A 24,806-nucleotide genomic window follows, 5' to 3' on the forward strand; every position below is an offset into this window, starting at 1 on the left:
ACTGGGTAACACATGCCCCTCCCCACTGCTGCAGAAGCCACTTGCAGGTAGTAAAAATGCTGCAGGCAACTGGATCCATAAGGCAACTCGGGCTAACCCTAAAAAGGGAAGAGCTGTCAGCAAACAGTGCCCTTAACGAGACCATAGAGCTACCAGAGTCTTCCTCATTTATGCTTGGACGCCACGTGAGCAAGAGCAAGTGCAAAGCTGAACACACTCCTTGGGAGCGGAGCGCCGCAGATGCCTCTCATTCAGGCACAAGAACCCTATGGATGGGGTGACTGCAGCTTCACATGACCCTTCGACCCTCAGCAGGCCCGGGTGCTCCGTCAGGCGCTGCCTCCTGGTTCAACTGTGCTGGGTGAGTCAAGAGCACGTGGAAGCCACTCATGTCTCTAACTCACTAACGGTCCTATCTTCTCATCTTCTCCTGTCACTGGAGATAGATGCCAGCTGCTGCTTCTGACAGAGCCTTCTGCCTCTGACAATCACAGACTGAGCGCTGGAGAAACACGTTTGTCCAACGGGACAATCAGGGAGGGGATAAAGGGACGGCCGGGGATGGCTTGTGTCGGTCACCCCCTTGCACCCTAGGCCACCTCAGGCTCACTGCGTGCTTCTTCGAGGACTGTCATCCAAGCGAGGTGTCTACATTCTTAACTGGTTAAAGGGTTTAAACTCAGGGCTGGAGAGATGCTTAGTGGTAAGAGCACATACCACTGCCCAGAGGATCCTGGTTCAATCTCCAGCACCCACCTCAGCCGGTCTAAAACCACCTCAAACTCCTTTTGGTCCCAAAGACAGTCAATACAAATGGCTGAGGTGTCTATAACATATCAGATAGGATGCTGGCTGCCAGGGTCTCCCAGCCGTCCCAAAGTCCTGGCTCCTCGAAGCACTTCCCACCCTGAACCTCTCCAGCCCCCAGCTTCCATTCCCTTCCTATATAACCCAGACACTGTGGCTATATGAGAACCCACACACTCTCTTTGTTCTCTTGATCCCTTCTCTCTCTCCTCTTCCTCTACGATCCCCTAACCCCCTACCTCCTCACATGACCTAGTCTATCCTTCTGGCCATATTCAGCCTGGACCCTTCCAGATGCCCCGGGCTGTTCTCTCCCTCATATCTACAATAAAAACCTTCCACTTAACCACACCCAGGAGTGCTGATGTCACTTCCCTTCAGTTACAACTCTAGGGAATCTAACACCCTTTCTTGGCCTGTATAGACACCCATTTACATAAGTGCACGTACATCCACACACCCCACCAGAAATAAAAATTAATTTAAAAGGAAATGAAACAGCCAGGCACGGTGGCACATGCCTATAATCCCAGCACTCAGGGAGGCAGAGGCAGGTGGATTTCTGTTGAGTTTGAGGCCAGCCTGGTCTACAAAGTCAGTTCATGACAGCCAGGGCTACACAGAGAAACCCTGTCTCAAAAAAAAAAAAGGAAAAGAAAGAAACCGTGGATCAGCAGCTGGTTCAGTGAGTAAAGGCATTTTGCTATTTGCTGCCAAGCCTGACAAACCTGGGTTTAATCCACGAGAGCCACATTGCGGAAGAAGACAGCCGTCTCCATGTGAGTGCCACAGCACACACAGCCTAATAAATGAAATAAAATTTAAAAATAAAATAGGGGCTGTGGATGGCTCAGCAGTGGCTGTTAACTGCTTGCAACTGTTTGCAACTCCAGTTCCAGGATCCGCTGCCTTCTGAGGGCACGGCACAAACACGGTGTATAGACATAATGCAGGCAAGACACACACGTATAAAGTAGATATAAGAAATATAAAAATTTTAAAAATTTATAAATAACTTAAAAATTAAAAAACAAAAGAAAGGTGAGAAACACCGATATATTAAAGAAGCAAAAGCGGGTTTGGGGTGAAATTCAGCGGTAGTGCATTTGCCTGTGCTCAAAGTTTTAGGTTTGATCCCAACACCATCTAGAAATAAACATAAATGTGCTTGGTTGGCCTCTGGGTCCCTGCAAGAAGTAATGAGTTTTCCCAAAAATGCTCAAATGTCATTTTTTTCTTACATTGGTTCAAATACTACACTTTAAATAAGAAAATATATATACACACATCAGTTGTTCAAAAACAGGCAGTATGTGCCTGCCGACTTCTACAGCTGATCCACCTGCTCTCCTCTCCTGCGGCACCCAGCTCCACGGCCCTCCCCTAGCCCTCCGTCTCCTCCAGATGACTGCCACATGCTCCCATTTGCACCTCCGCCAACACCCTGACTCCCCACCAATTTCTACTCACCCAGCAGCCAGACACAAAAAAAGAATTTAAATGCCCCATCTCTATCGGCCCCCTTGCTGACCCTGTGGTCTCAGTGGACAAGGCTGTCTCCGCACTGCAGGTACATGGCCAAAGGCTTTCTGACCTCATCACTGGCCTCTGGCCACACTGGCTCAGTCCCGTCCCCTCTCAACATGCTGCCTTCCTGCCTGGGAAGCCCTGCTCCTTCTTCCCCTGGTCTTCCAAAGGCCTCAGGGCTACCACCCCCACCCCTGTCTACCTAAGGCCTTCTCGGAGAGCCCCCATCTACCTAAGGTCTTCTCGGAGAGCCCCCATCTACCTAAGGCCTTCTCGGAGAGCCCCCGTCTACCTAAGGCCTTCTCGGAGAACCCCATTTACCTAAGGCCTTCTCGGAGAACCCCATTTACCTAAGGCCTTCTCGGAGAACCCCCGTCTACCTAAGGCCTTCTCGGAGAGTCCCAGCCTCTTGCTGGCACAGTTCAAGCTTGCAGGCCTCTCTGTGCCACCCCCCCCCCCCCAAGGAGCTGACAGCCCTGTCCTCACCATTTGGTTCTGTTGCTTGTTACATCTGTAGCCCTCAGCACAATGCCTCACTCAAAAAAGCTGGGCAGAACTGCTCACAGGAGTCCACAGGTAATGGTAAGAGTCCACAGCCATGATAGAGTTTCTTGCTTACCTAGTGTGGATTTTCCAGCACACAAGCAGAGAGGGGAGACAGAGAAAGGACTTGAACCCAAGAATTATTTTCTAAGGATGATTTACTTCCTGGTCTTTTAAAGCTGGAAGGCCACAGTGGATCCTGGGTGACTTAGGCTCATGTATGGTGTCTGCTGGGGCTCCGCTCTTAGCTTTGGTGTTGGTAGTCAGCCTGTCCCTAACACTCAACTTTCTTAGCTCCTGTGATCTTACCACTTAGTTCCCAGCCCACCCCTGCAATGCTGGCCTTCCACTTCCGGAATGCCACGCATCAGGATGTACACAGATCCAAGCATCTGGGAGAGTATGCCACTTAGTGGTCATGTGACACCAAACCTGACCCCTCATCACCTGTCCACAGCAACACCACAGAGGCTTCAAACCTGGACTAGGTGATGAACCGCCAACGAGCAGACACTTCCCAGTCCACCTCCACATCTACCACTGCACCCACAAAGCCCTTCAGTCACACAGGAAAGCACTCACAGGGAGAGCCAACCTCAAAGATCTTTTTCTAACAGAGACAGACAGACAGACAGACGGATGATAGACAGGACACACAGAAGGATGATAGACAGACAGAAGGATGATAGGTAGATAGGACACACAGAGACACACAGACAGACAGGACATGCACAGAGACAGACAGACAGACAGGTGCTCTTCTACCATGTGCCTCCCAGGAACCAAATTCAAGTTGTCAGGCTTGTCAGAAACCACATTTACCATCTCAGTGGCCCTTTTTCTAGCTTAGCAAACCCTTAACTTGAAAGCAATTTTGAGTGTTTACCATGTAAGTGCCTGCAGCACTCATCTTTCCAAGAGGAAACCAGCCTGATTCTTGACAGCTATCAGAATTGAATGTGAATCCTACACAGAAATACAGTCAGATCAAAAGCTCATTTTCTTCTCCACTGCTGCCAAGACGAGCTGGGACACACCCAGGCTGGAGTTTTATGCCAACTTGACACATGCTGGCGTCATCTGGGAAGAGGAAACCTCAACTGAGGAAACGCCCCCACCAGACTGGCCTACGGTTCATTTTCTTCCTGATGACTGATGTGGGAGGTCCAGCCCGCTGAGGGCGGTGATACCCTTAGGCTGGTTGTCCTGGGTTGTTAAGAAAGGAGGCGGAGTGGGCCATGGGCAGCCTTCCATGGCCTCTGCTTTAGTTCCTGCCTCCAGATCCGGTGACTGTCTCAATGGTGGACTGTGATGTGGAAGTGTTAGCCAAAAAGCTCCTCTCCTCCTCAAGTTGCCTTTGGTCATGGTGTTTCCGCACAGCAATAGGAACCCTAACTAGACAGCACTCTCACCCTGTAGCGATGAGGTCGGCCAGCTGTGGAGTGTTGGGTGCAATTTTGATGGTGACCATCTCAAAGTACAGGTGCTCCTTCTGGGCATGAATGGTGTACGTCCCTGTCGTTATGTTCTCTAGGCGGAAGGAGCCATCGGCTTTCGTTCTGACTGTGAAACCAAAGCATGTGAACAAAAATTGAGCCCCAAGGCTTGCACTCCCCAGGTAAGTAAGGATACAGTGCTTTTATAAAACCACGGAGGCTAACAGTTGTATTTCTATTGTTCCATGATGGGACAAGCCCTTTCAAGACCACTATGCCCTGCCTACCTTTAATCTGGTTATTCAGAGTGACCACAGCCTCCGGGACACCTTCTCCTTCAGGTCCGTTCAGGACTCTCCCGGTGACAGAGAAGCCCATGACATGGAACACGGGCTGCAAAGTGAAGAACAGGTGTTCATATGACCGTGCCACCAAACCCCCTCCTGCCCAGCACCGAGGCTCACTGTGCTGTCCCCTTGCCTCCCTCTCGGCCCTATCCCCTCGCACAGCCTCTGTCTTCTCAGCTGTGTATCCAATGCATGAATGATCATCAGAGTGGAACAGAAACAGCTGCAGACCCACTTCCCAACGCCTCTGGCTTGTGGGCTTCCCCAGCCTTGCCTCCTCCTGACTCCCTCCCCACAACCATCCATATGTCCCCACTTTTGTAAATCCTACCCGTCCCCAGCCTCACAAACCACATGGCTGGGACCTCTGACCTGTCACCCCCAACATTACCTGGGACCCATGGCTTTTCCCTTCAACCCCTGCATGCTCCTTCAGGATCGCCTGAAACCTGACGCCTATTTCACCACCTAAGACCAATGGCCTACCCTCCCCTGTCAAAGTCCAAGAGCCCTCACCTAACAGCCATAAGCCAGGCCTAGACAGATTCCTTCCAGCTCACCCTTCCTCTCCAAAGCTGCTCAGCACACAGCCTCTGCCTTCTGTGTGCCCTCCTCCCCTGAGCACTGAGCCTGGGCTCCCCTGGGAGGCACTGAGCACCAAGACCCTGACCTTGAGCTCCTCAACCAGTCACCAGCAACCTAATTTTCTATCTTCATCAAACCACTCAGGGTCTGAAATGCCTGTTTGACTTCCTACACCTCATCCCCCTCTCATTAAAATGCAGACACTGCAGGCTCAGTGGACTGCCCTGCCTCAGCTATCTCTATACAGCAGCACTCAGCAAGTGCCTCCTAGATGAAAATCAGGCACTATTTGAAGGACAGCTTCAAAGTGGTCAACACTTAGCCTGGCGTGACGTAACACTCACACCCATAATGCAGGCATCAGGTGTGACTGTGCAGGGCATGGTGGCACCGCCTGTGATCCCAGCACTCAGAAGGCACACACCTGTGACCTCAGCACTCAGAGGCTAAGCCAGGAGGATCATACGTTTAAGGCCAGCCTGGAACACAGAGTGGTACTGTCTCAAAACAAGAAAGAAAGAATGTGCAAGGGAGGGAGGAAGGAATAAGAAAACGGCTTCCTTTCATTCAGGGAAAATCCTGTAAATGAGTGTAAGACAGCTATGTATCCCTAACTGACTCACTCATGTATCCAACAGATATTTTCTTAGGTACTTACTCTGTATCAAGTGCTAAATGACACAGTGAGGTGGCAAAGTACCTGTCACACCTTTCCGGGAAGGTTGTATAGGCAAGAAAGGCTCAGGGCGCATTTTCCTGACGCCCTGTGTCATCAGTCAGATGCCCTACGCAGTCTTCTAAGGAGGGCCAGCTTCTTGACTGTGATACCAATGCTTTCAGTGCGTTAAAAAGTTTGACAACAACTTTTCACTATCACTACCGCCGGGTGCCCTTGGGTGCTTCTACGCTGCAAGCTGCCAGCAGGGACCATTCCCATTTCTGTTCTTACGTCGCAGAAGAATGATGAAAACACATTCACTGTGTTTTCTGACTATCTCGCCATCCCTTCATATCACATGGCCACGCTCTCCTATCCTCATGTGGTTACTGCCCTGGCCTGGAACGGCTTCCTGATTCCACTCTGGCCCAGGCCAGCTTTCCTCCTCACACCTCTCCTCAGAAGCACCCGAGCTCAGCAGCTTGAGGAAAGCAGCCACCAGGCTCTAAGCCATCACCTCTCCAAGTCTCTCTCCCTCCTCCTCCTCCCCTCCTCCTCTCTACTCCAGCTTCCCTGGCCTCCTCACAGTGCCTCACTCTGCAGACACACTTCACACTCCTGCCTTGAGACCTTTGCATTCTCTACACAGCTCAGGTATAATTACCCTGCTCCCCTTTACACTTAGCTCAGTCACCTCCAGAGAGAGGACTCCTGACACAGATGTAGGCCACGCCCTGCCCTGGACTGCATGCCCCTCCTTCTGTACCAGAGAGGGCTCTCTCTCTACCTTCTAACACACTTACTGACTTGCTCATCTAAACAGGCACTGGCTCCTCTTGTCACTACAAAGTAGGTTTCAGAAAGACTTGTTTGTTGACCTGTTAAGCCCCTACTGCACAGCCACCATGGAACAGAACTCAAGACAGCTTGCAGCACTGGCCAGGATCCTAGCTCTGCAAGATGAAGACGCTGTGTAAGAGAGGGCGTATATGCCGTGGACCCCAGGCTATGGCATGGAGGCCCACTTCCTCCAACAGGTACTGTTGAGGACATGTCTGCAATGTCTGTGCCCTGGCTGGGAACCCAAATGCCTGTCTCCAGAGCCTGGAGGCTTCACCTCGATTCTCAGGCTGTCGTGTTCCACGGTGAAGTCAAGCCTGGAAGGCGCCACGTCGAAGGTGATCCTCTCCCCTCTGTAGAACGGCACCTAGGAGGAGGGGTCTGGTGATTAGGAAGAGCCTACAGCACATGCGACAATCAGTATTCACAGGGGTCTAGCAGTCAAAGCCACCCAGAGGAATGTGAGTCCCCGCTGCTGGCGGTAACGGGAAGCCCGCGCTTCCACGCTGGCAGCCATAGTGTTTCCCACGGCAGAACCGCTGGGATGCCAGAGGGCCTGATGAACATCGGAAGTCACCTTGTAGACACGTCCAAGTCTGAATCCAAGATCCATCACACTCACACACACCTCACAGAGGCGCGAGCTGATGGCAAGCTTGTCTGTGTCCTTAGATGTTTGCATCTAAGGGGTTTTTAGTTTTAAGGGCACTCAATCTATCCTTGCTAGGCCAAGTGTTCATGGAGGACAGGCCCACTATTTAGTCATTCAATACCTATTATTGATTTGGATCTTAAACTCCCCCAAAAGCCCATGTGCTAGAGTGCCCCAGGGTAGCTATGGACATGGCCAAACACATCTGGAGCCAGCAGGGTCATGCTGCGGTGTCAAAAGGCTAGCCACTCCTGTGCAAGAGGCATTGCTAGTCAACGCTGGGAGGGCCTGATGAAAGGAAGTCACATCCCTGGTAGCATGCCCCTAAAGGCCTGTCAAGCCCAGCCTTTCTGCTCTCCCCAACTTTGTGCATCCCAGCCTCCATGAAGCATACAGGTTTACCCTACCACAGGTTTTGACCACACCTGACAGCCTCACCTCAGTCCCGAAAGAAGAGGGCCACCAGCCAGGGACTGAAACCATGATCCAAGATAAACCTTCATTCCTTTTAAGTTGGTTTACTTCAAGTAGCTGACTCATACAACACCCAAAGGGCATAGGCGCAAATCAAGCCACAGTGTCCCGAACAGATAAGAACCCCAATCACTCACCACAGTGTAAGCCCCACTGGGCAAGGAATAGAAAGAAAATGAGCCATCTTCTTTGGAAACCGCATAGCACAGATAAACCAGGCTCTCATCTGGGGGCTGGAACCCAGATACTGGGGACACATTGCAGCCCAGGACGTCCTGTGTAAGGGAAGAAGAGATTTCCTTTTCCATTTCCATGTTCTGATTACCCAACAGCCACAAGCAAGGCCAGGCCAACTTGCAGAGGTCGATGGATGGGTTTCTCAAGCCAGGGGATCCACGCGAACAAATGAAACACAAATCTTCACACCCAGCTTGAGGAGTTAAAAACAGGCAGTCTTCTTAGGAAAAATGGTGAGGCTCTGCCCCAACAATAAGAAAACTGGCCAAAGAAGGGAAGTAGTACACCCAGATGCCAGAGCAAGGGGGCATCGGTCAAAACCTGACACCTTATAAAGCCTGAGCGGCCCCCAAGCCCATGGCCTCACAGTGCAGTCAACGAACATGCGGGGTTCAACAGTGGACTCCCCCCAACCCTGGTTCTTTACTTCTCTACACTCACCTCTTTGTTCACCGAAGAAGAAAAGAGAAGAAACTTCACCCCTTTCATGGGCTCCCCATCGCTGCGGACAGAGCCGGACACATTATAGCCAGCCACTATGAGGGGACCGGCTGCGTTAGCATTGGAGTTCGTCACACGCACCGTGGTACTTGCCTAGAAAAGGAAGAGGTCTGAGCTCCAATAGCACTAAACCCTGACGGCCCAACACAGTGGCTTACACCAGCAATCCCAGTGTTGGGAAACTGGGGTAGAAGATTATTGTGAATCTGAGGCCAGCCTGGGCTACAATATGACAGTCTCAAAAAGATATAAAAAATAAATCCTTTCAGAATACACAATAGTACAAGGACATGTTTAAATTTTTAACTAAAAAAGTAGTATGATAAACATAGTGTGAACACACAATAGGACCACAATAAAATTACAGACACAGGCATCCCTCCAGAGCCACAGGGACTGATCCCTGGACCCCCAGGTGGTGACACCCTCAGGCGCCCACATCTCTTTTATAAGATGGCATACTGTGTGCAGGGGCTATGCACATCCCCCCTGGATACCATGTCCAACACAAGGTCAACGCTAAACAAACAATATTTATCATTTAAGAATCAACAATGAAAAAAGTCTACAATTATGTTAAATTCATAACTGCCTGATCTGAAACTGGCTGATGTGACAGATAAAATCCACAGTCAAGCCAGGCAACTTCTGTGTGTTCCTGTGTTGAGCACAGGTGTGCACATGCCATGGAGTGCGTGTGGAGCCCAGAGGACATCCTGGGGAGTCGGTCCTGGCCCTCCACCCAGTTTGAGGCAGATCGGCTTTTGCTTTCAGCTGTGAGCACCACACTGGGAGACACAGGAGCTGTGGGGGACTCTCCCGCCCCCGTGGAGCAGAGGAACTACAGATCCACGGGTTTTGAGGTGCGCAGTCAAGTCATCATGCTCGCATGGCAGTACTTTACCCACAGCCGTCTCCCTGGCCTTGCAATTTCTTTCTCTAAACAAAATGGAATGAAAAGAAGCGTGGTGCATGAAAGCAAACACTTGTGAATGATGACTTGGCACTGACAATTTCTCTGTTCCCATCCCTTCATGTTCTTCGCATAGCCCAACTTCTTTTCAAATTAGAATTATCTATGTGGCAGGGTCGGGGGGGGGGGGGGTGTAACTAGGAGTCTCTCCTTCCACCGAGGGTCCTAGGGACCACACTCTTGGCAGCAAGCCCCTGCACCTGAATCTGCACCTGAGCCATCGCTCCTGCCCCTCTAGTTTGTTTCTTCATGAGCTTGCTGGTTTCTCCCCTTTTTTGTTGCAATACAGAATGCAATCCCTAGAAACTAAGCAATGCCCCTACTAACTAAAACCCGACAGAGACAAAGCCAGGCCAGAACCCCTGCCCCCTCAGGGTGACCAATACTCCATGACAAATTAGGACCAGAGCCACAGGCACTGACCCTGTGAGGTAACCTCACTTAGAGCACCATGCTTTATTTTCATACAAGAATATTTAATTACCATAATATTTTAGAAATCAGCCTTTATATGATATTTTAAGCATTTACATTTAGGCTTTTGGGTTGTTTTGTTTTGAGACTGGGTCTCACTCTATAGCCAAGCTGGTCTAGAACTCACTATGTAGCTCAGGCTGGCCAAAAACTCACCGCAATCCTCCTGCTTCAGCATCCCAAGTACTAGAATTCCAGGTATGAGTCATCACACCTGCTTAGACATTCTTTCAATGAATGGTAACATCTCAACCACTTTTGATTAAAATTTCAAATAGAAAGCAGAAAAACGTTGAAAATTTAAACCAAAAAGGAAATTACTGCTTTTTCTTTCCTTGAAACAAGGAGCTTTTTCCAGCTCACACCCCCACCTCACTGCTGCGGCTGACACTCAGGCTGTGGTGGCATAGAGCCCATTCTCCCCTTGACAATCATGAGGCTGCCTGAGACACCTCCATCTCCTAGGCTGTGTGGGCAGCAGGCTTCTAGAATATTTAGCATACTTATAGATTTCTTTTTTGGACAGAAAAAGAACAAAAGTCAGTAGGAATTTCTGGTGTTGACTTAGCTCCAGACAGTGACAGTGGATGGCGGAGGACCTCCCAGCACTGTCACCTAAACCAGCAGCAGAGGCAGCCCCTGCATGGGGAGGTTCCCCTGGTAACACCCACATCTTTAGCACCCCTGCTCTTCCAAGACATCAGGGCAAAGTATGTGACTTCATTCCATAACCTAAATCCATCCCCACATTTGTTCCCAAACAACAGCCTCACTGGCATAGACACGTCAGAGCTCACCTCCTTCAGCGCCCAGGTTGGATGAGTGGCAAGGATTTCGTAATCTCCAGGAAGAACTTTAAAGAACGCAAATCTGAGGAACACAGAACAGCGCTCACTTAAACCGAGGCTTAGACAGGGGCTATGTGGGGATTAACGTAAACTTCCAAGAGCTACCCCATCCAGTCCTGCCCAAAGCACTCACTGAACACTCCCTGTGTGCCAACGCAAGGAGAGCTGCTCTGTACCCTCAGAGGGCCAACACTCCCAGCTTCGCAGGAGTCCTGACATGAGCTCACAATCATTAGGTTTGATTGGCACGAACAGGAAGGACAGGGAAGGGGGGAACCCAAAAAAAAGCTAAGAGCTGATAAGTGGGAAGGGAGAGAGCAAACCCCAGGCTGAGGCAGATGGCTGACACAGATGACACTAAAGCCAGGCATGGCGACATGCACTGTAGTTCCTGTTTTCAGGAGGCTGACAGGAGAGTTAATAATCCAAGGGTAGGCACCAAAGAGATGTTTCAGTGGCTAAGACCACTGACTGCCCCTCAGGGGACCCAGGTTTGGTCCCATAACTGTAGATAACTCTAGTTCTCCAGTTCCAAGGGCTCCAGTGCCCTCTTCTGCCTTCCACATGCATCAGGCATGCAAGTGTTGCTCAGGCAGACATGAAGGCAAGGCACCCGCACATATAAATTATAAATAAATAAATGAAATTGTGTCTGTGTGTGTATATATACATATATATATATATATATATTTCCCCCCCCCCGGGCCAGCCTGGGCTACACTGTCACCTGTCTCCTAAAAGAAAACAAAACTCTGATTAAATAAAAACAAAAACTACCACTGAGCATGCTATTAGGAGCTGACAAGCTCGTCGTCTGAATGTGCGTTCTTTCTCAGCAACTGTGACAAAGCCGTCAGCCAATACACGGGGTTCTAGAGACTCCAGGCAAACTAACCCAGAGTCCTAGCAGGCTGGACCTGAACAAGGCCCCTGCCAATCAGAAGCTAGTTCTGGCACAAGGAACTTACTAGAGGCAGCACCTGCATTCTCCAGGGGCCAGCGCTTGGGGACCACGTGGCTACAATAAAGCTGAGGGGCCACTGGCTCCCGGCTTAGCCTTTCTCCTCCCGGTGTCCCCAAGAGTGCCAAGCACCGCTGACGACGGGGTGAAGGAGCTCGGGAGATCGAGGCGGCTCCCAGGGAGGTCTGGAAAAACCTGCAGCTGGGCATCCCTCATCTGAACATCAGAAATCCAAGATCCAGCAGGGTGTGGTGGCACGCACCCTGATCCCGGGGGCGGGCGGATCTCTGTGAGTTTGAAGCCAGCCTGGTCTACAAAGAGAGCCCAAGATAGCCAGGGCTCTGTCACACAAAGAAATCCTGTCTCAAAACCAGCCCCCCCCCCAAAAAAAAATTCCAAAATGCAAAACTGCTTGAGTTCCAATATTATGCCACAAAAGTGGAATATTCTCTACTCTGAAACTGTTTTGTGTAATAATTATTTAAAATTCGTATGTATGAGTAGGTTCAGCTGACATGCTTAAGATGCGCAACAGATATAAATGAAGTTCATGTCCTGGAGTGAGTCCCATCGCTAAAGGCACATGTTTTGGTTCCTCAATGCAGGGTTCAGAGGCGGGGCTCTGGGAAGCGACTGTTGTCAGGAGGGCTTTGACTGAATCAACAGCTTGTTGATGGAATCAGGATGGGATGAGCTATTGGGAGGTAGTGGGAACCATGGTGGGAGGGGCCTCAGTGCAGGAAGAGTGTCACTGGGGAAGGGGATGGGGCTTGTCACTGGGGTAGGGAGCCCAGAAACATGAAGGCTAAGGGATCACAGTCTAAAACCATGAGCCAAATAGTGTCAGTTGTGTATTTTGGCACTGAGAAACTAAGGCACTGCATGCATAAAAATATTCCAAATTCTGGAAAACCCCACATCAGAGGGCCTTCTGGTCCCAACAGCCTGGTTGAGGGACATTCAGCCAGCGCTGAGCCATCAAGAAACACAGCCCCGTGCTCTCCAGATCTGGACCAGGCACCATCAAGGAGAGAGCATCAGCAGCAGTAATCTTTAAGTTGGGTAACACAGTAGAAGCTTCAGTTACTGCTTTGGTTGGGTTTTGTGTATAAAGTAATAAGGCTGTGAATGTTTCCAAAAGAATGAGGTCCAGTAAATCTAGTATCAACCGACACATCTGCTAACGGCTGCAGCTGAGCTCTCCCCGCTGCAGTCAACTAAACAGCCCTTTAAACCTTCCTTCTGCAAGCTTAACCAAATGACCATCAGGTCCAACTACTAAATGGTTTCCACATGAGAAAACGCTGCCTTTAACGCTGTGTTAACCTGTGGTCAGCAAACGCTTACTAGCACCAAGCTGGACAAGCTGAAACAATTATGACCTTCCCAGTAACCTCCACCATTACCTTCATCTACAAACTAGAAAAGCAAAGCACAGAAGGGCAACTTGTCCCAAGTCAAAGAGCAGATAGAGGTACCCAGCCTGGCCACCGGGCTTCATAGCACACGGTCTAAGTGCACCTGAGGCCTGGAGCACCGCCTTTACAGACGGCAGCCGACAGTCGATCACCCACGTCCTGCGCAGTGGGTCAGGCGGCCCCACTCCAGGAGGAACTAGGCCAGACAGGAATCTAAGCCCAGCCCTGCTCAACCTAAAGCTCCCCATGCCTGCCACAGCTGCCAGCCGAGCCGAGGCTCCGGGGCGCCACTCACTTTCCGCCAGGCTGCGTGACGGTGGACTGGATCTTCGCATCAGCGCCCGTGCTCCGAAGGGACACCTGCACTCCTGCGGGGCCCAGGGGCTGCCCTTTGCTGAGGACCTGTGAGGAGGAGGAGAGAAGTTTTCACTCACGCTTCCACTCCCCAAGTGGCACCTAAAACATTTTTCTTTGGGTCAAGGCCCTCTCTGAAGTGGACACAGTCAGGGGTCCTCTGTGGAGGGCTCGGTGGAGAGCAGACAGTGACAGTAAAATACTGCATCACTGAGGTGGGGCCACAGGCTGCTCAGCGAGTCGGTTTAAGGGTACACACTGCTCCTACAGAAGCCTGGAGTTCGGTTCCCAGCATTGACATCAGGCAGGTTTTAACTACTGTAACTCCAGCTCCACGGGATCCCATGCCTCTGCCTCCAAGGACACCTGCACTCATATATACATAGCCACACATACCTAAAAATTAAAGAAGTGTCACTATTTTACAAATCCCTAAGAAACAAAAACTACCCAACCTCCCCTCTTCCAGTAAGAACCCCACACATGAAAAGCTGAGGGCCTCCCTCTCAACCTAAGAGTTCTGTAGGTCCACACAGCTAGGAGCCCACCGGTGCAGACAACTCATCCCCACTGGGGGCTGGATGGAGGGAAGAATGAGAGCCCTAATGAAAACAGAGCTGGAGCAGGCACCACGAGTTCTCCCCGACAGGGTGCCAGGGAAGCCTCAGGGGGCCACCTCTGCAGGAGCCTCCTCCAGGGAGCCACGCAGCTCTAACACGGACCTACAACTCTGTCCTGGACACGTGGTCCTCCCTTTGTGCACCCTAACCACAGGCATCTCCTGGCAGCACCCACGGCTGCAGCACACCACGGCCCCTGAAGCTTGCTCTGGGCAACCTAGGACACCAAGCGCCCACTCGTGGACAGCTGAGGAGGGCGCAGGCAGAGCCGCAGCCAAACCTTTCCATTCACAGAGAAGCCAGTGAAGACGAAGTTGATGTCGCCGCCCTTCGTGCAGATGTCGCTCACACCATCCACATGCAGCTCCACATTTGTTGGCTCTGGAGGGAAATCGGCACAGGAGAGGTTAGGAGACGAGAGACGTGTGTGCTGGGCACACGTGCTGGGCACACTTCCCAGCCACAGTCTTCTACACACCACACGCATCACCCTCGCTCGCCAGAACTAAAGACAGATGTTCTGCAGAAGTCTCCTCCCAGCCCACCCGCCACCTGCATCTTACCACAGAAGGAACGGGCTTCCCAACAAACTCCTGAGTGCACCAAGGCCTCGCTGAGTGCCACAGTGCTGCTGTGTTGTTGGTGGGCGTGTGTGTTTGTGTGCATGTTTCTGTGAGTGTGTGCACACGCATGTGGAGGCTGCCTGTCCGTGCTGGGTGTCATCTCTAGAGCTCCCTACCTTTGAGGCAGGGTCTCGCCCTGAATCTGGAATGCAGCTGCCTTGGCTGACTGGCCAGCTGCGCAGGGTCCTTTGTCCCTAACCCCAGCTCCAGAGTCACAGGCTCAGGCCGCCATGCTTGGTTTTGACCTGAATCTGAACTCAGCTCCTCAGGCTTACACAAGAAGCACTTTATGGACTGAGCCATTCCCCAGCCCCAAACATCTGTGGTGTTGTAGGCACCAAGCCCAGTGCACTTTCCACAGAGTATGTGACATAGCTCCAAAGTGATCTCACATCCTGACTGCAGACCTAAAGAGGCCCATCGACTCCACGGCAGCAAGAACTACACGGGGAGGACATGAACAACGCGGGCTAGGGGACAACGACAAATGAAGAGGCAGCTCTGCCTCAGCTTACCACCTCTTGCCATCCACCCTGTGTGAACGGGCTTCCAAGCCCTCGCAAATACGGATGTTGCATGAGTCCCCCGATTCTTAGGTATCAACAAAATGCATTTTCTTTAGAAAACTGAATAGCTCACCACAACAGAAATTGAAGTGGGGCCTTTAAAACACTAGAGAAGGCTAGGGAGATGGCTAGGTCGGGGAGCGCTTGCCACCCAAGCATGGGGACCCAAGTCTGACCCCCAGCACAGCAGCACACAGCATGCATCCACCGTCCCAGAGCTAAAGCAGCAAAGACAGGATCCCTGTGGCTCGTGGGCCGACCAGCCAGCTTAGCTAAATCAGAGCTCCGGGCTCAGTGAGAGACACTGCCTCAAAAACTAGGGTGGGGAGAGAAGACACCGGTATCAACCTCTGGCCTTCACATACATACATGTGCACCACTCACATACACAGATACACAGACACACACAAGTCCTGGCTCGTTTTTGTCAACTTGACAGAAACCTAGACTTATCTGGGCAGAGGGACTCTTAATTGAGAAAATGCCCCTCTCAGGTTGGCCCGTGGACAAGTCTGTGGGGCATTTTCTTGACTGACGTGGGAGGACACACTGTGGGTAACGTCACCTGGGGCTGCAGTCTTGAAGGGCAGAAGCAAACTGGCTGAACAAGCTATTATGTCAGTTTCCTCCACTGCCTCTGCTTTACTTCCAGCCTTGAGTTCCTGCCCAACCTCCCTCAGTGATGGGGTGTAGATCTGAGAGTGGGGCTGAAATAAACACTCTCCTCTCTTTGAGACAGGGTTTCTCTGTGTAGCCCTGGCTGTCCTGGACTCGCTGTGTGGACCAGGCTGGCCTCGAACTCAGAGCTCCGCCTGCTCCTGCCTCCCCAAGTCGTGGGATTATGAAGGTATGCCGCCTCACCTAGCGGGTATGGTGTTTTATCACGGCAACAGAAATCCAAACTAAGACTCACATGTAGGCCAAGCATGGTGGCGCACGCCTTTAGTTGTTTATTTGTTTGTTTAATATGATGAGTGTTCTATCTGCATGTACACCTGCATGCCAGAAGAGAGCATCAGACCCCACCCAGTACAGGTGGTGGTGAGCCACCATGTGGGTGCTGGGAATTGAATTCAGGACCTCTGAAGAGCAGCCAGCACTCTTAACCACTGAGCTGCAGAGCCCAGTGGCTCTTAGGAGGGAAGCAGAGGCAGGTGGATCTCTGAGTTCAGCCTAGTCTACAGAGTTCCAGCACAGCCAAGCTACACAGAAAAACAAAAAACAAAACAACATACATGTACACACACAACAAGAATTCTATTCAGCAAAAGAAATTACCTAGAACCACACATAATAAAGATTAATATCATAAACAATTACTATAAGAAACCAGACACAAAAAGCAGCCTGTATTATTTCATTTAGTTCAAGTTCAAAACAAAACGCACCTACACCGAGCGTGGGGGCTCGGGCTCCGGTCCCAGCTACTTGGGAGGCTAAGGTAGAAGGATTAGACAATCGAGGCAACTTGGACAACTTAACAGAACCCTGCATTAAAATGAAGAAACTAAAAAGCAAAAATGCTAAGATGGCTGGAGACAGCACATAAACAGGCCTCTGGGTTCAATCCTTAAACAGAAGGAAAACCTGAGCACCTGTCTGGCTCTGGAAGGTGAGGACAGGGCCATGTGTTGGTGCTGTAGGAGGCTAGTGAACACGGAGGTGGGCTTCCAGGCTGCTGACAGTTCTATCACGTCTTGGGCATTAGGCAGGTGTGCACTTTGTAAAGATGCACCTCGATAAAAACATTCCCGTGACTGCTACAGTCATGCTCATATCTGGAAGCACAGTTCAATTAAAAGGTCCAGCTGGAGGGCGCAGAAACAAGAAGGCTGCAGGCTAGGAAAGTGGACCTTCTGCTCCCATGGCCAGTTGGGCTGGCCCCTCCAGCTTCCTGGGACACAGCAACTGGTACCCCACCTTTGCTGAAATAAGGTTTCTCTGGAGAAAGGAGCTGCAGGGGCCCTCTGTCAGGGTAAGGGATTCTTAAGTAAGTGTGACTCTTGTGTCCAAGGACAAATCTCTATCTCTAGCTCCATGTAGACCTTGATTGTGATATCAAATCCTGTTAAATACTTCCCTTATCTTTGGAGGTTGGGGGACAGGCACAGTAGCACATATTTGTAACCTCCATTGCAGGAGGCTGACACAGAAAAATGCTGAATCTAAGCCCAGCTTGGGCTACACAGTGAGACCCAGAAACACTAATCGCCCTGGTCCTGGGATGGGAATGAGGCCCAGTTTCTGTCTCTAGCTTGCATGAACTGAAGCTGCCAAGGCACTTCCTCCAGAAAGACGGACTACAGACCAGGGAGAATTTTTAAGAGAATGACAACACGCAGTGTGGTTCTTGCGAAGAGCCCTGCTACTGAGTTCACTCACCAAAACTCCAGCCCAGGGGAGGCTCAATCTTCAGGATGAAATCGCCCTACAAGAAAAGCCATGGAAAGTGAAGGCAGGAGACCTGAAGGCCCTGGTGCAGTGTAGTGTAATCATTTCACCCAAAACGGACCCATCTGAACTAAAACCCTACACGAGGCTCTTCTAATGGTGGCAGCTGGCTAAGGCTGGACACCCAGAAATTCCCATTACAGCAAGAAGCTTGCCCTGTGGAAGTCCATCTGTGAGTTCTAGACCTGAGCTAGCAAAATCCCACAGTGGAGAAAGAGCCTGTGCAAGTCAGATGACCTCTGTTCAACCCTGGAGCATGCGAAAAGGTAGAAGAGAACTGGCTCCCAAGGCTGTTCTCTCTCTCTCTCTCTCTCTCTCTCTCTCTCTCTCTCTCACACACACACACACACACACACACACACACATCATAACAGGCAGGTCTGTACCCACTCCCACCCCTCTACACTAAACAGATAGCCAGACACGTCTTTCAATGATGGCACACCTGTCACGTGTGCCACCTGGAGCAAACTATGCAGCACCAAGTGTCCAGCTCACCCCTGCCTCCCCTCTCTAGGTTGCCTGTAGCATCCCCTCCATTCTGTGGCTATGACGGGTAATGTCTGGAGACGCTGCCAAATGTGCCAGAGACATGCAGCCTCACTAAACCTCCTCAACCACTGGAAATCTGCATTCCACAGATCATCACAACACAAGTGTTTGTACCTAGGGAAAGGCCACATTCCCATTCACCACTGACACTTTAGCATACTAATCACTTCCTATCATAAAAGTCGCTCACAGAGACTGAAGTCCTCCGCCTCTTACCTTATCATACAAGGGGATCATAAAGTAGCCATTGTTAGGAGCACAGTCTGTCTGGTATTTCAAAGTCCCATGCTTGGTGTACAGCTTTATCTGCAAGTAAAAACCAACAACTAGAGTTCTCACACTGGGTTAGAGAATTAGTTACCATGTCAAGCCTACATGCAGTCTATTGGCCCCTGCTAGCTGAGCACCTACCAAAGGCCAGCTGCCCAAACAGCCTCAGGACATAGGAAAGGAAGACACAGCACCCCAGGACAATGGTCTTTATGGGTTTTTTTTTGTTGTTGTTGTTTTAATTGAAACCACCTTCAGCCAACCCCCAAAGTCTTGCTCTTTAAAGGTTTTTCATTTGCTTCAGTAGCTGTTTCTACTTTATGTACATTTTTCTGAGTCTGAAACTTCCTAATTTTGCTCTTAGCAAAGCACTTATGAAAAACCAGATTCGCAGGCCAGTAGGATGCCCAATGGGCTAAGGCTCTCACTGCATAAGCCTGAGCTCAAGTCCCAAAACCTACGTCAAGGTGGGAAGAGAGAACCGAGTCCACAAAGTCAGCACGCATGAACACACACAACGTTTTATGCTTGCCTGTGCCCCGGCTCCACCCCAGTGGAAGGGCAAGTCAGCAGGCAGGTTTCTGAGCTTTCCAAAGACTTGCCCAGAAGGTCTGAGATGAGCACTGGAGCCTGCACTGAAGCCCCAAATCCTTCCCTGCCGTCCTCAGAACAAAGACGGATGTGAATGGCACCCAAGGCATTCGCTCCTCCCACGGCCGGCCCGGGACAAGTACTGCACCCTATGCTCCTGCTCAGCGGAAAGGCACAAAGTCACACCATGGTCTCCCTGCAAGGGTGACTGACAAAGTCACCACACCTCCACAGGTAAGCTTCTTCACGGTAAAAACAGAGACACCTTGCTTCAGCGTGGTTGTACAAACTCACAGAGTACAGACTCAAAAAGAAGAGTACCCTATTTCATCTGTCTGAAGGAAAAGGCCATTTGGCACCATCAGCCAGACACACAGCAGAGGGATGCAGGCAAATTCCCTAAGCTGGGCTGTGAGGCTCAATGACTCTGAGCCTCAGTTTCCCAATCTGTAAAGACACATGTGGGGCAGATGACATCACAGAGCCTGACCTCTAAAGTACGAATGTTGGGGCTGGAGAGCAGCTCGGCAACCAGGAGCACTTGTTGCTGGTGCAGAGAACCATAGTTCCATCCCAGCTCTAGGGGATCCAGTGCCTGTTTCTAGCCTCCAAGAGCACTGCACACAGATACGTACAGGTACACATGAACACTTTAAAAAATGTTCTGTGGCAAAACTACAGCTATGACCCAGTAGAGCCTTAGAAGACATATAAGCAGCCAGGCCCCAGTGCACACTTTGGAGAGAGCCGTGTAGGGTGTGGACTGCACAGCACTCATGGGCAATACGGCTCATATTCCACGCAGCCCAGGCTCACTACTTTAGAATCCAGCTACTCAGTTAAGTGTAAAGAAGAATTCACAGCAAGCACCCAGGCAGTCACTGGCTCCCTGCTCCACCTAAGCCATGCCCTGCATGTTGAAGATGGCCGTGCGTGTGTGTGTGTGTGTGTGCGTGCGTGCGTGCGTGCGTGCGTGCGTGCGTGCGTGCGTGCGTGGTTAAGCCAAAGGACAATGTCAGGTGCCACTCTTTAGGAGCTGTCCACCTTCCCTGGAAGGCCTGGAACGCAGCAAAGGCTAGGCTGCCTTTTTCTTCACCACATGGCTTCTCGGGATGGAACGGGAGTCCTCACACTGCACACCGCCCTTCCCCAACTGAACCAGCACTCAACCCAGGAACCAGGTTTTGAGGTGAATTCTGACTGTTAAACCATTAGAACCTGTAATTCTCTTGTCAAGATTTATTTACTTTTATGCATATAAATAATTTGGCATAGAAGTCTGTGAACCGAATGGTTGCCTGATACCTGCAGAGGCCTGAAGAGGTGTCGGACCCCCTGGAACTGGAGTTACAGTTGGTTGTACACCATCACGTGGGTGCTGAGAACTGACCCTGGTCTTCTGCAAGAGCAGCAAAGGGCCTCCTCCCCAGCCCTATAATTCTTCTCTTCAGCTGTACAGGCTGCTATCAAAGGACAGAATGTTAAAGTCCAGAGCTTTGTCTGGCACTGTGATACTCTGTGTGAGACAAGCCTTCAGCATATGGTGGAGCTCAATACAAAGTTGTTGAAGGCAGGCACCTCCGACAGAAACAGGGAAGGAGGCCGAGGAATGATGGGAGAACGACCAGGTGTGGTTGCACAACCTCTGCCACAGGCCTAGCACCTGGGAAGCTAGGCAGGAACATCAGAGCTTCCAGACCGCCCGGGCATGTCTCAAAAGAAAAAAGGAAAAAAAAAAAAAAAAAAAAAAGAGGGGGAGGAGAAAGACTGTGAAATAGCCAACTACGTACATGTATATAAACTTCATTATATTGGTAAATTGTCACATGCTGTTTGAACTCACTAAGAAGCTGGCTCTGGGAACAATGTTGTCCCTTCTCCATTTCAGACCTAAGCATGTTTGTTTCAAGGTGTCTTCCAAGGACAGGGAGGCTGTGACAGGGAGTGAAGCGAACAGCCAACCTCCCTCTCCCCGAGAGCGAAGCACCACATCACTGGGCAGAGCTGGAGGGTGGGCCCTTTCCATCAGATGTTACTGCTGCTCATCCCAGGATGTAAGAGTGCCAGGGGAAGCCACAAGTTCCACCGAGGGGCCTCCGGCTGATTCCTCAACTTCCCCACTCAGGTTCTGCTACATGTTGTAAGCACCTGGCTGATGGTGCCATCTCTAGGTGCTGTTCCCTGCTCGGTTCCCTGGGGGCCCCACCTGGAGGACATCTGCTGTGCCCAGGACTCAGTCGGTGGATTTCTCCTGGGTGTCTGGAGCACTCACTCTAACAATGCGTTGCTCCCTGTGCACCTGCTGACTGCTAGTCAGTCTTTTCCTTTGGCTTGCTATGTATCTAGGAAGGCCTTTCATCCCCAAATCAAAAGCACGGCTACCACACTTCCCTCTGGACCATTCAGTACGAGTCTCTTTAAAGTACAGATTAGAAAAGGTCAACACGACTATGTGAAGGTTACATACATGAAATGCCTGATGTCGTAAGCAGACATCACAAAAGGATGGGTTGCTTCAGAGATGTCGACAAGGAAACCTCAGGCTCGAGAAACACAGTTCACGATGGGCCACAAAACCCACTCTCTGCTCTCCTGATTCCTGTTGGTGCTTGGGTGTGAGGGCACCTCTGACTGCCCTCTCCTTCCTCCCAACGCTGTAGGAAGCTCAAGTTGAAAAGCCTTTCCAAGCAGCTCCTGAGATGCCCAATGCCACAAAGCCAAGAGATGGCACTGGCACCTGGTCACATGTCCCCAGCAGTCCCCCGATCCCTTAAGATAAAAAAGGGGGTAGAAGGAGACCAGCCATACTCCTGTAATCCAGCATTGTAGAAGTGCAGGCAAGAGCCTCCAGAGTTCAAGGCCAGCCTTGGGAAGATTGTGAGTTTGAGGCCAGCTTGGACTACTGGAGACCTTGTCTCAAAAAATTAGAAAATAAAATATAAATTAGTCAACCAGGTAGAGGGGAGACACACAGCTGGGAAGATGACAACTGATCCTCCCAGAGTTAGGAAATCATCTTACCTCTAACACCATCTTAAATCTACAGACTGAGGTTTGGAGAAAGGCCAGGCCAAAGGGAAATCAGGGTGGGGCCGGCTTCTCACCTTCCCCTCCTCCCCCCCCCCCCCCCGAGTCCTAAGTAGCATGCTAAAGGTGGGGCAGCTCAATGGGACCTCCGCTGCCCTTCTCTTTGGCACCCCCACGTCTCCTCCTCGGGCACCTGTCTTTACCTCTTCCCATCTCCCTCCTTGGGAAAACCAGGCCTAGTTCTCCAATCCCCTATGTTTACTTCTGCCCATCCTCCTCCTGCTCACAGGCTTTCTGGGTCAGAATCCCACTGGGCTGATACATATTTCACCGAACTTTCGACTCAGTCAAAAAACGGCTTCACAAATCTCTAGCGTAATTCCAGCAACTATGCTGAGTGGCGGCAACTCTCCACTTTAAAAAGGAGTGGTGGGAGGGGAGGCGGCCTCACAGCCCCAGAGGTGCTACAGTGCTCACGGCAGGGCTTAGCGATGGGAATCGATCCTCTTTAAATGCATCCCGGACAGGATGGAGGAGCGATGGGTCCGGACGTTGGGGTTTGGAGTGGGAGAGTGACACGTGTGGTTTCCAGGTTCTGCAATATGGACCGGGCAGATCAGAGTTTCAGGGGTCGTGGTGTGAGAGAGCCGGGGTCTAGCAGACTTTCTCGGCTCCCCGCCCCTCGGCGCGGCTGGGGAAGGGTGCAGAGCAGCTAGAGCCTGGCCCGGGATCACACGGCCAGCCCGGCCACGCGCGGCGGCTCACCTCGATGAGCGAGTAGTTGATCTCCACGTCCGACTTCACGAACCCCCCGCAGCCTACCACGATGTCCTCGGAGCCGATCGCCTGCCCCGCGCTGCTCAGCAGCAGCAGCAGCAGCGGCGGCAGCGCCGCGGCACTCCGGCCCGCACGCATGGCCGGGCCTCCGCGTGCCTACCCTCCGCAGCCCGCCCGGTCCCGCCCCTCACACCGCACGCAGCCGGCTCCTTCCTCCTCCTCGCTCGGCTGACAAGCTCAAGCTCCGCCCCCGCGCCGTTCCGCGCAGGCGCGCCGCGGCCTTGCGCCCACGCCCCCAAGAAAGACCGACGTGACGCACGCCCCGCGGGAATCGCCGCGGCTTGCGCCCCTGGCGTCCTGGAGGACTGCGCGCAGCCTCTGGAAGGAACAGCCAGACAGGCTCTCACTTTAGATTCAGTGTCACACACAGCTGAGAGCTTCTTGTTGATTGACGTATTCAACAAGTCCAAATCATTTTGATTCACATATTTCACGTCAGATGTCATTTCAAAAAACTTGTTAGAAATTTGTTATTTGGTTTTCCTTCCTAATCCCCATCCCTCTCTGGAACAGCCACGCCACCCTCTGCGTTGAAGCCAACATATGATGACAATAGATAAATGCCTTTCAGAATCTATTGGCTTAGCAGGCAACTAGCTTCTGCCAGCCCAAAAGCTCAGAGCACCATCAGGTAGCACCTTGGGCCTCCTCCATCTTGATGTGCCTGCCCCACTGATGCACTTATCAATGCACTTTAAACTCGCCTTCACTTATGACTTTCTCTGTTTTGTAAGACCATAAAAATTTGGTAAACTGCTTGAAGAAAGAAAGAAAAAAAAAGAATAGAAAGGGAAACATGACTCCTCTTGTGTAGGTGGGGGGGGGAGAAGGTTTATTATATGCAAGTGGGAGAGCATAGCCAGAGAAGGGGACCTCTGGGAGAGCTCAGAGCGGCGTGATCAGAGTGTGCCGTATGAAGAGCTGGGAGCGGCGAAAGGAGAGGGGAGAAAGAGGGACCAGGCACAGAGCCAGGAGGCCCAAAGGTACAAAAGGAATGGGTAACCACAATGGCTGGGTTATAAAGCAAAGAACAGACAAGCCCCCTGGGCTGGAGAGTTCAGAGTAGCAGCTGGGGTGTGCCAGCCAGGGGGCCTGTAACAGGAAGGAGCTGAGGGACGCTGAAAGACCCTGGAGGCCAGGTCTGCTTTGATATGTTAAATAGGCGCCTCAGCCCCAAGTCCCGGGTTTGAAACCTACCCTGCTTCCATGTTGGAAGATGGAATTTGCGATAAACTAAATTCCTGTTCTTGGGCGCAAAGTGGCTCCAGAATAAACTACCTCTTACTCCCTTTAAGATGAGAGCTGTGGTTTTCGTGTTGACACCCACACACACACGAGCATAAAGAAATGAAATTTGTGCTTTGGCTTCTTTATTACAAATGATGTAGTTCTGTTGACATGGTTTTCTATTACAAATCATGCTGTTTTGTTGGTTTTGAGACAGCGTCTCACTTAAGTCACCCTGGCTGGCCTCAGACTCGCTGAGATCCTCCTGCCTCTGCCTCTGCCTCCTGAGTACTGGGATTAAAGGCACAGACCTCCTGCCTGCTAAATGATGTTTTCTTAAGCAAAACATATTATTTAAGTTCATAATATATTAAGGATATTTACTTTTTATTTTGATTCCAACTCTA

The 24,806-nt window shown here is 51.1% G+C and overlaps 1 protein-coding gene across 1 annotated transcript in view; it reads right to left on the reverse strand.

Annotated features, from left to right (window-relative positions):
• Positions 1 to 23,349, reverse strand: part of LOC110550475 (BOS complex subunit NOMO1) — a 52,808-nt gene extending 29,459 nt beyond the window's left edge. The window contains exons 1-11 of the mRNA XM_021640382.2: positions 23,101 to 23,349; positions 18,664 to 18,753; positions 17,827 to 17,872; positions 14,536 to 14,636; positions 13,577 to 13,683; positions 10,852 to 10,924; positions 8,548 to 8,700; positions 8,007 to 8,144; positions 7,021 to 7,110; positions 4,601 to 4,706; positions 4,290 to 4,440 (exon numbers count right to left, since the gene is read on the reverse strand). Coding sequence (XP_021496057.1) covers positions 4,290 to 4,440; positions 4,601 to 4,706; positions 7,021 to 7,110; positions 8,007 to 8,144; positions 8,548 to 8,700; positions 10,852 to 10,924; positions 13,577 to 13,683; positions 14,536 to 14,636; positions 17,827 to 17,872; positions 18,664 to 18,753; positions 23,101 to 23,250 — 1,205 coding nt within the window. The 5' untranslated portion in view covers positions 23,251 to 23,349. The remainder of the gene's footprint in view (positions 1 to 4,289; positions 4,441 to 4,600; positions 4,707 to 7,020; positions 7,111 to 8,006; positions 8,145 to 8,547; positions 8,701 to 10,851; positions 10,925 to 13,576; positions 13,684 to 14,535; positions 14,637 to 17,826; positions 17,873 to 18,663; positions 18,754 to 23,100) is intronic.
• Positions 23,350 to 24,806: the final 1,457 nt, after the last annotated feature.

The sequence above is a fragment of the Meriones unguiculatus genome, chromosome 1 (genome assembly GCF_030254825.1).
Source record: "Meriones unguiculatus strain TT.TT164.6M chromosome 1, Bangor_MerUng_6.1, whole genome shotgun sequence".
In the NCBI taxonomy this organism is placed as follows: Eukaryota; Metazoa; Chordata; class Mammalia; order Rodentia; family Muridae; genus Meriones; species Meriones unguiculatus.